This window comes from Lipotes vexillifer, unplaced genomic scaffold (assembly GCF_000442215.2).
Source record: "Lipotes vexillifer unplaced genomic scaffold, Lipotes_vexillifer_v1.1 scaffold91, whole genome shotgun sequence".
Classification (NCBI taxonomy): domain Eukaryota; kingdom Metazoa; phylum Chordata; class Mammalia; order Artiodactyla; family Lipotidae; genus Lipotes; species Lipotes vexillifer.
The window spans coordinates 2954003-2967473 of record NW_006777583.1 but is presented as its reverse complement, the minus strand read 5'-3'; the positions used below and the strand labels follow the sequence as shown (position 1 = coordinate 2967473).

General features: G+C 40.0%; 1 protein-coding gene across 1 annotated transcript in view; it reads right to left on the bottom strand.

The window, feature by feature from the left end:
• Window positions 1–4955: 4955 nt before the first annotated feature.
• Window positions 4956–13471, bottom strand: part of NREP (neuronal regeneration related protein) — a 27984-nt gene continuing 19468 nt past the window's right edge. The window contains exons 2-3 of the mRNA XM_007451204.1: window positions 10983–11060; window positions 4956–6702 (exon numbers count right to left, since the gene is read on the bottom strand). Of these exons, the coding sequence (XP_007451266.1) occupies window positions 6577–6702; window positions 10983–11060 (204 nt within the window). The 3' untranslated portion in view covers window positions 4956–6576. The remainder of the gene's footprint in view (window positions 6703–10982; window positions 11061–13471) is intronic.

Genomic DNA, 13471 nt, shown 5'->3' with positions numbered 1-13471 from the left:
CTGCTGTGTTCCCTGGGAGTCTTGCTCCCTGCAGTGCACTAAGTTCATGGCCAGCAAACTTCAAGGCTTCTTCATTCAGAAGAATAATGGGGGAATTCAGGCACTGGGGCTGGGTGAGAAGTATTTCTGGCCAAGAATGAGTTTCTCAAAGCCCAGTGGATAGGTGGTTATCTAGCTCAGAGATCTTAAAACCTTTTTGTTCTAAAAAAAGAGAATCTTAATAGAGTATTTCCATCATGCAATTTTTAAGTTAATAGTAAAGTTTTTCATCGTAAATTTAAATACTTTCAAAGGTTATAATTTGGAGTATATTGTAAATGCTTCTGTTTTAACATAAAAGTTTAATTTCTTTCATAAATGTATACAATAAAATCCAAACACCGTGCAATTGATAATCCATAATTTTATTTTTAAAAACAAACAATTCTTTAACTTGCAGAAATTTGACTTTTTCTTTCATGAACTTGAATTTTTATTCCAGTTCCCTCTAAGAATCTTATGTTAATAAATATTGATCACCCTATCACATTTATCTGCAATAAAAAAAAGTATCTAAATTTTAAAACTTTTATCTTCTGTGACCATAAAACTGTAAGCATTAAAGAAATCTGTGTGAATCAGCATTATTAGCAATTCACTACTAATTAAAACTACATGCATATATTAATTATTAAACACAAAAACTGAAATTATAATGAAAATGCACCTCAATGAGACGATGAATTTTTTCAGTTAGTTCTAGTATCCGTGGATGAACATTACTTATTGCTAAAATGAGACAGGGGTTGTCATCAATTCTATTTGTTTTGTTTGTTTGTTTTTAAGCTGTGAACTGTAGGAATTGAAAGTGTTTTATTATAGCAATGTAATTCAACTCTTTGATCTCCTTCCATGTTATATGCCAAAATTCATATAATGATCTATTATCAAAAAATATTTCTAATCTCCTGTCACCTGACAACTTGATTAGGTCCTTCTGCAGTTTTCTTATAAGCAACGAATTGGAAAGCACCCTGACTTGCAAAGAGATTTCGTCTCCTCATTAGAATCTAATTCACTTTCTCAATTTCTGGGAAGAAAGATCTTTGCTACGATTTACCAAATGATTGTTAATTATGCTGTAACGCTTTCACCTAGACCCACCTTTTTAAATCCCATGTCTTCAGAAATGAAAGGAAAACCAGATATATTACTAATTTCATTATACTTTTGCCAAAATAATGCTTTTGGATAAAATATTTTGATATTATTTCTTCCCTTAACCATATTACTGTTACCTTGGAGTTGCAGATTCAGCCCATTTACGGAACATGTCCATCACAAACCTCATTGGCAGAGCCAGTCTTCACTGTTAAACCAATTAGTCAAATCAGATTCACTTTCTGTGAGAAAAAAAAACTTTGACTTCATTTTTCAATTCAAATAGCTATTTTCAGGATTATTATAAAAATCAATGAGAATTAAAAAGCATATCTTGTGAAAGTGATCACTAAAACCAATCAGAATGAAAATGATATAGAGCTAATATAATTTACTGCATGTTTAAATAAGTTATAAAAACAAAATGATCCATACACTTTCTCAATCCAGTAAGAAGAATGATGAAAGGCATGATGTATCTCTAGTAAAACTGTGTGAGGTTACTGAATGCTGCTGACTGACTTTGGAGAATAAGTAAGAACTAGTGTAAAAATCAGAAACACCACAAATAATAGAAAGGTTCTAGGCTGCTAATCAGTCTAGCAGCACGTAATATATTTTGTTGTTGTTATGAAAAAGATATTAAACATTTTATAAGACAGAATATGATGAGAATTGACTATAATTGAAACAAATATTTCATGCTATGCTTTGATACCACAGGTTTTTGATAATTTTATTAACTAATGCACATCAAGTCTGAAAGAATCCATATGAAAATTTCTTATTCTTGAGTTTTATCCATTTTATTGTGTAAAAATTGAGTGTTTTCAAAAGGCATCCTAACTGCATTGAAAATAATCAGCATTGCAAACCTATACTGCTTTAGCTCTTCTAAGTTACTTTCCTCCCAGGTAAGAAATATCCTAGGGATAAGTATGGAGAATAGTGGAAAACAATTGCTTACAGTTACATGAACAAGCCATTTTGGGTAGCTGATGTCTCCTACTGATTTTCTCTTTGCTTCACTCTCTCAGGACTCTCCCTCAAGTGCAAGGCATTCGTTGACAAGAGTCAGGAGGAGAAAGAGGAAAAAGCATTAAATAAAAATTGTCATTATTTCCATCACTCCACTTTACCAGTATTATCTGAGTTCTGAAAATCCAAATGAGTCCAAACACCTCACTTCTGTGTTTTCTAATCTATCAGTTTGTGTGTATAAGAAGGGAAAGCCCAAAGCACTATGGATTTATGATTAATCATTAAAGGAAACTTTCTCTTTGTTTGCCACATCTGGGGTTTTTGTGTCATATTAAGGCAATTTGTTATATTAAGAGTTGGGATGTATGAGACCTGTATCTTTTTTTATATAATGTGGGGAGAGGACTATTGTGAATACAGACTCATTCTCAGCAGAACAATCTTAGGAACACGTCTAGTTTGCATAGAGGATCTAGAAATGAGTTCCTTAAAACTATCCATGAGCATGTATGTACTCCCTGGAAAGACTTCACATACTCTGAGTTACACATACCCCGGCTTGAAAGCCATGCATTTATCAGACCCGTATGTAGCCTAACCTAACCCAGTCCAAGATGTTATAGCCTCAGTCACTGGAGGAGTAACTGAAAAGTTGAAAAGAGGGCCCAGAGGTGCAGAGGGAACTGCAGCAGCCCCTGTTTGGGGACCAGTAATGAGGAGCCTCTGTTTCCAGTCTGGTGTTCACAGACACGCATGTGCTCCACCTATCAAACAGAAATTAGAAGATCCCCTGGCTCTTTGTTGGTGCAAATAAGCACATCACCATCTTCTGAAACTACAAGTTTCATGTTGCAAACTCACAGGCCAACAGAGGGAGGCAGGTGATGTAAACGAACAAAGCAGACGGGGTCTGAGATTAGCGGTGTGAGACTGGATAATGGAGGGGCCAGGCCTCACCAGAGACGGAGGCTGCTACTCAGCTTCCATTTTTCAAGGGAAGCCCAAAACCTGAATTTTCATGTGAAATCTTCCAATTTGTAAATGTTGGCAATTAAATCAACATTTTTATAAAACACATTGCAGGCCAAACAGAACAAGTCTACAGGTCATATCTGGTCCGCGGTTGTTAGTTACCAATCTCTGTCCGCCCAAAGGCAACTGGGTGATATTTTTACCTCTAGAGAGAGAACAAAGCAGTCTTTAACTAAAGTTTGGGTCTCCCGCTCTGACTCCAGCTACTGCTCCAGTTTCTTAGCTCCAGCTCCGCTTCAGCAGTTTATTAACCCTGAACAAGTCGTAGCTGATTCACACGTGGGTCCTGCAAGTTTAGAGTGAAGTGCGTGGTCAATTATCTAGTATTTCAAGCTTCATGGGGACGGAGGGAGTTGTCATCATCAAACCCAAGCCATTTAGTTGGATGGACTTTTAAACATCATTTATTTCAGCTTCCCTGTTTTTACAGCTTCCCTTAACATTTTCTAAATATTGCTTTCAGGGCTGATAGCACTTGGATTAGTAAATAGTATTATAGTTCCTGGATGCTCTCCTCATTTGCCTTCAGTCTCTGGAGCTCCAAGGACTGTAAAAACTTCTTCAGTCAAAGAAATAGCTATAGGTCTGCTCTCAGCCATTCTCAGTTCCAGCCCCTGGCCTACAATTACCCTGAGGCTTTAACTTCAGATGGTGTGCTGGTTTTCCAATGTGTCCACAAATTCTTTGATACTCCTCCCTTCAGGAGGTAGAGCTTAATTCCCTCCCTGTGAATGTGAGCTATACTTAGTGACTTGCTTCTAACGAATAGAATATGATGGATGATAGTGATTCTGAGAATAGGTCACAGGCATTATGGCTTGCTCCCAGCTCTCTCTTGAATTACTCACTGCGGGGGAAGCCAGAGGTCATAAGGACACTTAAGTGGCCCTGTGGAGAAGCCCACGCATGGGGGAACTGAGTTCTCCTGCCAAGAGCCATGTGAGCAAGCCATACTGGGAGCAGATTCTCCAGCCCTGTTTAAGCCTTCAGATGACTGCAGCCTGCTCACCTCTTGACTGCAAACCCAGGACAGATCCTGTGCCATAAACACCAGCTCAACTGCTCCTGAATTCCTGACCAATGGAATCTGTGAGACAAGCAAATTTTGTTGTTCCAAGATGTCAAGTATGGTTGTAACTTGCTATGTGGCAATAGATTAACACAGAGGGCCATAAAGCAACCCAGCCTACCGTCCTCCTGGCCTGGCCTCATCACCTTTCCTGTTCCAGTTTAACCAGGGCAAGAAGACCAGATGTAACTCCTCCCAGCTGTGATGTTAGCTTATCATTTGCTAGATTCCAGGTAGCTGGCTATATATGAATTCATGATTTAAAATCCTATCTCAAATTTTTATCCACTTACAAGTGGATAAAGCCTTTTGTCTTATACATTTGTACACTTTTGTGCGTGTGTGTAAATATTCCATGAAGCAGCAAGGTCAGTTATCTTTTGAGATGGGTAAAGGATACCACAGAGTAGGTCTTTATGGCAAGGGGTAAAAAAGAATGTTTTGAGGTGTGTGGGAGTGCCCTGAAAGAGAAAAAATATAGAAATAAAAGGGTCTCGGTTTAATTCTCCTTTGTACCCAGAGGCAGCTCTGCAAATACCATCCTAACGAGCCACTGCCTAGCCCCTAATCTCATAAAACCCTCAGAAGGGAAAAATGCATGAAAGGCAGAGCCGATTCTCTCTCTTTTGATATTTGTCCTTGGGTCTACTTTTGGGGCTCTGAGAGCACATGAATTAACATGAACAAGTGAAAGCATTCAAAAGTAGGCCTTTCCAATGACGAGCCAAGCCAGTTACCATACAGCTTGCATATTTATTGAATACTACTAAAATAGCTAAAATACATTGGGTACTTGTTGTGAGTGCATCAGTAAAGATCACATTGCTACAAAAGCCTGCATATTCAGCAGTACACAACTGCAACTCTACGGAAATGCCACAGATGCAGAATACTGTTTTCTTGCTCTATTTACACAGCGGATATACCTATTCTAACAAAGGAGGGAAGGGGGAAATGCACAGGAAACTCAGGCCAATGGGGGAGCGAGAAGAGAACGAAGAAGTGCAGCGCATGCGTCGGTTGATGTGTAACAGTCAGAAGCGGGACAGTCCAGAACAAAGCCTGCCCTGTCAAAGGAAGAGCTAAAAGACAGTTATATAAAAATTAAGGTGGGCTTTCAGACTGGCTAACACAACAACATTCCATGAGTGGATGGTATTGTCTGATTGTATTTTTGTTTATCCATTTCATTGGGAGCAAGGACAAAAATGTAAAATCTACACCTTGCTTATCAGAACTGCCGAAAAAGAGTGCTCTGCCTTTGAAAAAAAAAAAAATTGTAAAAACATTTCTTTTCCAACCTAATTTTTGGGAAAGGTCTAATTTTCATGTTCCTACTGAAATGTCAGTTTTTTAGATTTTTTTCAGAGGGCATTTGTTAAAAAAAAAAGTTTGCCCTTTCTTCCCCCAATATTCTTTCAAATGAAAAGAACCAAAAGGGACACCTAAAAATGCCTGTCAGATTATTGCTTTTCGTTCTCTAAGTGAGGCAGGCGAGGCTATGGAAAGGAAGAGATTTGGTAAGGAAATTACAGTTTTGTGATTGCTCCCGCTACAGTGACTGCGTGTCCAGGAGTGCCAGCCCATGAGACATGGGTCCCTCCGGCTTTGTGGTGGCACTCACTCAACCTACAACGCTGAAGAAGAAAGCCACACTGAAGACACAAGGAGAACAAGTCAATCCAGTCTAGAGAACAACATTCGGGGAAACAGAGTACCAACACCTTCTTAGAACATGAAAATAAAAAATAACTCCATCAGAGCTACCTTGCCAAGGAGCATGTTGAAAGTCCAAAATAGCACCATTCATCAGTGTCTCAGGTCCTGTGGCAGCATCTCGGTCACTTACCACAAGGAAACAATGAGTTTCAAACTACTTCTATACATCGAAAGAGTACATGGATAAAATATAGAGATATACAGACAATTGATGAACATAAACTACTAGGCTTGTTACATCTAAATGAAAAAAAAAAAAAAAAAGGGGACTCTCAGCCTCTGCAAGAAGCAGTCGGGAGCTGTGTGAGTGAAAAGGCAGAAGTGGACCGGTTGTGTGAGAGCAGAGGGGGTTTGAGTTGTGGAAGACATCGTCGTAGCAAACCAGGCCTGAAGGCCCACCTGTAAGGGTTGTAAACGTGGATTCACAGTGTGAAATTCTGAGCGTTTTCACTTGAGTCAGAATGATTAAAAACTGGTTTGATGATACCTATTTGTCCACTGTAAATTCTCTAAAGCAAGGCTCAGAGTCCCATAGTTTCTTCTTATACTTGATGATTTACACAGAAAAAAATCCCATATATGATACCATGACCTCATCAATACCCATACACCATGTGTAATACAAATGGAGGTGATTAAAAAGAGAGGAGGTAACTGATTCCCAGGGAGTGGAGCTCACTGCTGCCAAGTGGATGCAGGGAGGCAGCCTCGGTCTGGCCATCCTTCTTGCGACTCACTTCCTTTGGGACAGGAAGTCTTCCCTGAAGAGCACACAGACAGACACACACAGAAAAGAGACACACTGAGTCACGCTCCTAAAACCATTTGAAAACTTTTGCTTCCCTCTCCCGTCTTTTATCCCTGAACTCCTGGTGTTTTGCAGAGTTTACATATTAAACACAGTTCACCTGAATGTAAATATTAGGTCTGTCAGGGCATGAAGTAATTAAACACTAGCCGCCGTGGCTGCAGTGGCATCAAGCGCGTCCCTAATGGCTGGGCCCAGCCATGTAGGAGACAGCATTCCCCAGAATCAGGTTCCTGAAGACAGTTTCCAGGATCCGATAGGACCCCCGACAAAAGACTGGGTGAGAGGTGTTCCTAGGAGTGCTAACACTTTTTTTGAAAAGAGTTCAGTGGCCGTGGTGGGGATACTTGTTTTCTAATACATAATAAAAATATTTAAAGCATGCCACAACTGTACAAATGTAATTTATGTACAGTTTATTCTAGAAGCAACTGGGACAGTCCCTATGGGCCTTACAGTAAGAACCAGAAGTGGGCACCAAAGGCAGGGGAGTGTTTGGGAGGGAAATCATGTGGGCTGGGGGTGGGAAGGTGGCGGCTGCAGAAAAGAGGAGACTAGTGGGAAACCAAGGCCAGAAGAGAGATTCAGCTAGATTGGACTGACTGGGGCTTTTCTAGTCTCTCCTCACGATCCTGACGAGTGAGGGTTTCGTGTTTCTGACTAGGAGAATCCAAACGCACTGTGACTGATGATCCTCTGAGTACCCACGGGGAGAAGTTCCCCATCACAACCAAACAGCAAGAGGACAGGACAATGAAGCCCATTTGCCCAAACGATGATGCAAAATAAAGGTCTTATCACAACTAGACTTTATGCCTCATTCAGAAATGAATACAGTGAACATTTGACAAGAGTCTCTTTTAGCCTAACACTTAATTACTGGAGTTGTCTTAAAAAAATTATCCACTATGGTTTTAAAAGATCTGGTTTTTTTTCTTTTCCTTTTTGTTCAGGTCACATGTTCTAACAGGATAGTTATAATAAGCCAATTTGACTGGATATAAGTACTTGGGTTAAAGTGATAATCTTGCTTTGTGATCTGCAAATTACTTTATTCAAATTTGTTAAATTCAGAAGTCAGGGACTTCCAAGCAACTTGAAACCAAGTAAATGTTTTCAGCAGCTGCCAGAGTGAACTAAATGTAACAGATAATTCAACTTTAAGAAGTCTTATTTACTGTATAGGTTTCCCATATTAAACATCTGTTATACCTAAATAGTTTTTAAAAATCTCGGACTTTGAGAGCATGTAACATTTTTAGAATGTATATGAAATCCACTCAGTATGTACTTTAATGCTCCAGTCTTAGTTTGTGATTTAGAGGTTGTTTTGGTATCATTAAATACCAACAGGACCAAACCAGAAAATTAAATTAAAATATAATTCATCATTTACACACACTTAAGGATCTAGATAAATATCCAAAAGCAACTGTATTGGGCAGTTCCCTTCACTTGTGAAAATAATTTCAATCTTGAAATTTTGGCATGCAATCCCACTACTTAAAAAATGAAATCCACTGTAATCCTGATGTCTTTAATGTCTGTTTCTCCTCCCCTATCAACCAGTTAGCACCATGGTTCAGGATATGACAAGCTTAAGTTTTGGACAAATGAAGAATTCAATGGCTGTTGACTGTCATAGGCCTAGAAAGGGAAATCAAAAGTTCATAACACATTTCACTCAACAGCTATACTCTTTGCATGGCTGGCCTTAACACTGCCTCCTTCAGACTTACTGTGAAATGAATATATAGAACATCAGCTGGCCCTTATATAAGTCTCAGTTTTACTAATCTCTTATCTCCCCCATAAAAAAACATACAACAAAATGAAATAAAGAGCTGGGTGGGATCTGGGTAATTGGGAAAGAAGTCCTTTCAGGAAAAAAAATGTGAAGGAGATTATTTCAGATTTGAATTTATCATGTTTACTATTTTTTTCTCTTTCAAGGACCCAAAATGTTCATGCATGTCTTCCCTTCATTACTCATGTTTTGTGTGCCTACTATATGGATTGAGCACTCTATTGGATTTTAAGTCAACGGAGACAAAAGCAGTCCCTGCAGCCTGCCCTTAATTAACTTGCTGTATGGGAGACACCTAAATAACTGGAGGATAACAAGGCAGTGATGGTAAACCATGCAGGCAGTTCTGCTATGAGGCATCCTGGGGAGCTCCTGGGGAGATAAAGTTCTGTGCATACTCCCTTTGGAGGCTGGAATTTACTAGATTTCAGTCCCTACCTCCTGTCCTTCATTAACAACAACAAAAAAAAGATATTTCTGCCCCCATTAAAGGAATTTTAAGCTTCTGCAGCAAGGGGAGGAGGTATTTTGAAGAGGAGACACAAAGATGTCTTACTCCCCACAAGTAAGGCCTTGCAAGAATTCATACACACAGTGTCATATCTTCCTCTATCATCCACCATATAATGGTCCCTACAGGACTAAGGAACTTGAGTAATTCAGAAGGCTGGAGGAGGGGATGTGCTCCTAGACGTCCCTTCGCTGATGTGCCTCAGGTAGGATGGCCCGCTCTGCTGATGACTGTTAGTACATGAATCCCCCAGTTACTCAATAATGTGCTTTGGGCCAAGTAAGCCAAGATTGTTTCTCATATGATTATGCAAAGACGTGCTTTTCCAGAAGGCAACAGCTAGAAAAAGAACAAATATATTATGCTTGAAATACTATTCATATATTTAGAGAGGAAAGAACTCAAAATAACAGAAGACCTGAATTCCAGGATCCACTATGCCAGCCCCCTGGAGCATACCTCAGTGCAGGGAAGGCCTAGGACACAGACTGGCCTTCCAAGAGGAAAGGGAGGCACCGATGACCTCACTGAGGAACTTGCCCAGTCTTGCCCCTCTGGTTGATGCCACCAGTATCAAAGAGAGGACCTCTGGATGCCTCAATGGGGCAGGAACTAATGAAAAGACTATACTCTCCCCCTTCTCTTCCATAATCACATCTTCCCCTCAGCTACTCAGGGGAATTATGCCTTGAGGTGGCCCAGTAAAGAATGTCTAGACTATACAGCGCCCCCGGTGGTGTGGTTCTGCTGAGGAGGTGGGGTGCGGGTGTGTTTTAAGTAAAGCTCCAGTATTTTAGCGCAGCTCCACTCCAACTCTACAAGATCAGAAGAACTCTAGGTCAGGCAGGGCCCAAATCATTTGGTTCACCTACTTTGCTGCCAATGATTTCGACCTTGACCTTCAGAAATCCTCTGAAAGATTAAAAGTGATTTAGAATTGTTTTCTTCCAGTGCAAACTGCCAGTAGACATAATCTCTTTAACTAATGTCTGCCTGTTAATAAGAGATAGGAAATTGCTGAAACCATTAAGGGTAAGTAAGACAGTTTCCCAAAGTTGAAATGACAGTAGTAGCTGGGGAGTCCTCTCCATTGGTCAATTACACTTAAGAAATTTTTAAATGGAAATTTTATTTTCAATGGACTCTATTTTTTTTTTTTTTAATTGCAAAATCAATAGGTAAGTGGTAAAAAGTACAGTCCTCCTTGCTTAAGGTCAAATTGATATTTACCCTAACGGGAAAGTCCAAAGGTATCTACAGTAAAAACGGGTAAATGTTGTTGTTGTTGTTGTTGCTGTTTTGAAATGCTGCTAAAATCTAAAATGTAAATTTTACAAATTTTCTTAAGGCAGAGACTGGTCACGTCTTAAGATGTCTGAACAATGAAAGCATGTTTATAGAAAATATTTTTAGGCTAAAAATTAGAAGAAAAAATATAACATCTTTTTTATATTCTTTCTGTTTTGTTTCATGGGTAATCTTATCAGATAGTCAGGTATTATTACCAGACAAAACTGTCACCATCTTCTACTCTTAAGATATCTTTTAGTTAGATATCTTGACATTTGAGTTTATCCACCCAGGAATGGAACGAACAAATTAAAAACCTGTAAAAGGTACATTTGACAAATTGGTTCCATGATTCTTAAATGAAAATTTGCTTTGGACTTTGAACTTGTCAAGAAAGAAAGATAGTATGAACTGTAAGAGTCACAGGACTTTAGGATATTCTTTTTCTTTTTGTAGTATATGTTATTTCCAAGGTCATAATAGTATCAGGTTAATGGATTATTATAGTAGACAGTAATGAGTATTAAAATGAGAAATAATTGGGTTTTGAAATTGTTTCTAAATGGAAAAAAAACAAAAACCAAAACCCAAAAAACCTTAACAAAATGTCAGCCAGAGATCTTACCTTAGGAAGCCTTCCCTCCATTTCCTTGTTTGGAAATGGTTCTTGACTGACCCAGACAGAAAGCTCTGGGTAATACACCTAGAGAGACATAAAAGTACACACATTCAGATTAAAAACTGCATCCACTCTGAAACCACTTGGGAACAGCTTAATGAGCTCAGTTCTCCTCAATGGTCACTTATTTGCCAGTTGCAACTTAGAGTGCTGGGGAAGCCCGTCCGCTCTTCAGACTGTCCGTGTGCTTCTGAATGTACACTGCACTCAGGAGAGTTTTAGCTCAATGTCTTCCAAGACCAAGTCCAGCAGAGCAGAGATATCAATCAGTGCTATCTTTTAGCATGCAAAGTGGTAGCTTCGTGGCTTACGGCCTGAGCAAACTAAGGCACTGGGGAGGCCTAATTTTCAAAGCAACCTGTGATAAGTATCCTTGCAAAACTCCATGTTTATGAGATAAATGTGTCATGTACCCACCAAACACTGTTAAATCCTGATTCATTTATTAGAAGGCTCAATTATGCACAAAACATATGGAGGAAAGGAAGAAGCAGCCTGCATCCTCCCCAGGTCCACACGTTCGCTGACAACACACTCTGCCCAGCTGCCTGAAAGTAGCCAAGTGTCTCAGAGAGGGGCAGGGCAGGGGACTGGTGGCATCGCCAAGAGTGATTCAGAGAATGCTAGCTGTTGCATATGGGGGTGGGGCAGGGGTGGGACGAGGTGGAGAGAGTGAGTCCCACTGAGCAACTCTTCTTTCGATATTAAAAAGGGTTGGGGCTTCCCTGGTGGCGCAGTGGTTAAGAGTCCGCCTGCCAATGCAGGGGATACGGGTTCGTGCCCCGGTCCGGGAAGATCCCACATGCCGCGGAGCGGCTGGGCCCGTGAGCCATGGCCGCTGAGCCTGCGCGTCCGGAGCCTGTGCTCTGCAACGGGAGAGGCCACAACAGTGAGAGGCCCGCGTACAGCAAAAAAAAAAAAAAAAAAAAAAAGGGTTATGACCATCCTAAGAAGGTTGCTGACCAGCTGTTCTCCATCTCTGGTAAAGGCAGGAGTAGGGGATAAGGACTTAAATTACAACTACAGATTTAGGTCAGCTGTAAGGAAGAACTTGGCATAAGAATTGTTAAATTACTAAAAGAATTTAGAGAGGAAAACTGTGAAATCTTCTTTAAGAAATTTAGAAACCGAATCCAACAACCATCTGTCAGGGCTAATTTACATTTGATATAGCCCTGCTTGAAGGGAGGGGAGAAAATTAGGTAAGATTCCCTCCAGATCTGATTCTCTAGATGCTGTAAATGAGCTCCACATTTAATAAATGATATTAAGAATTACATCTCATTAATTGGTTAACAGACTTGTATGTCTTTTTTTGTTTATTTTTGAAAGTACTAGATGTGGTAGCCTAATCATCGGGCTGACTGCAATGTTTTCGATGTCCCCATCAGTCACTTTGGTCAGGGGGTCTGAGGCACAAAATGTGACGGCTGTGCCGGTTTTGTGGGAGAGTCTAACAGAAACTATCTTTGCTCAACCCCAGGGACATTTATGGCACATCCTACTGTACAAAGCAATCTTACATGGATTACCTAGTTTATCCTGAAGGTAGGTTGTGAATAGGTCTTATCATTACAGAGAAGAGGAAACTGAAACTCAGAAAGGTCACATGACTTGCCCAAAGTCACACAGTATAGGATAGGACTCAAACTCAAGCCAGGCTCCCAGGTTCTGAAGCTGGGTTCTTTCCGCCATCCTGATGCCCTCCAATTATCCCAGAATGCAAATTGCCTACCACCTCTCTTTCAAAATTACACCAGTCCACAGCCACCACACACATTTAGGTCTTAAATATTTGAGAGCTCATGCTGCAAGAACTGGGCCTGTTTTCTTACTTTGGACTGGGTCTGCTTTCTGGGCCATGCGGTTCCCCCAACCCCAAACTCCTGCCTCTTGCTCAGCTTTCCCTGCTCTGCTCAGCTCCTTCTAGGAGAACGCCACCATCTGCCTTGTTTGGGACAAACAGCCACCACTGACATTCCCCTGAACCAGGAATGGGTGAAAAAAACAAAACTGCAGTCTTAGATACACCAGCATGTTTAAGGCTTAAAAGAAAGTCACAGCACACGGAATCCCACTTTGGGAAATTATAGGAGATCTCAAATTGGGACCTACTGTAAATTCACTTAAATAAATAGAAAAAACACGATGACATCTCTACATTACTGCTTTTCAAGGCATGCTTTAAGTATAATTAAAAACATGACACGTATTAGCAAGAAATAATATTCTACTGTAAACAAAAAACATTGATAGAAATACATGTAGAAACATAGTAGGCACATGGATGCAATGAAAAGCAAAATCAAGTAAATGCTGTATCTGTTTTCTTATGCTTTTTTATGATATTCTACTTTAACAAAATGACACTACATTAGCATTTAACTTCTAGGTCCAAAACATGAATACTGAAGCCACCCAAGTCTGATCTGTAG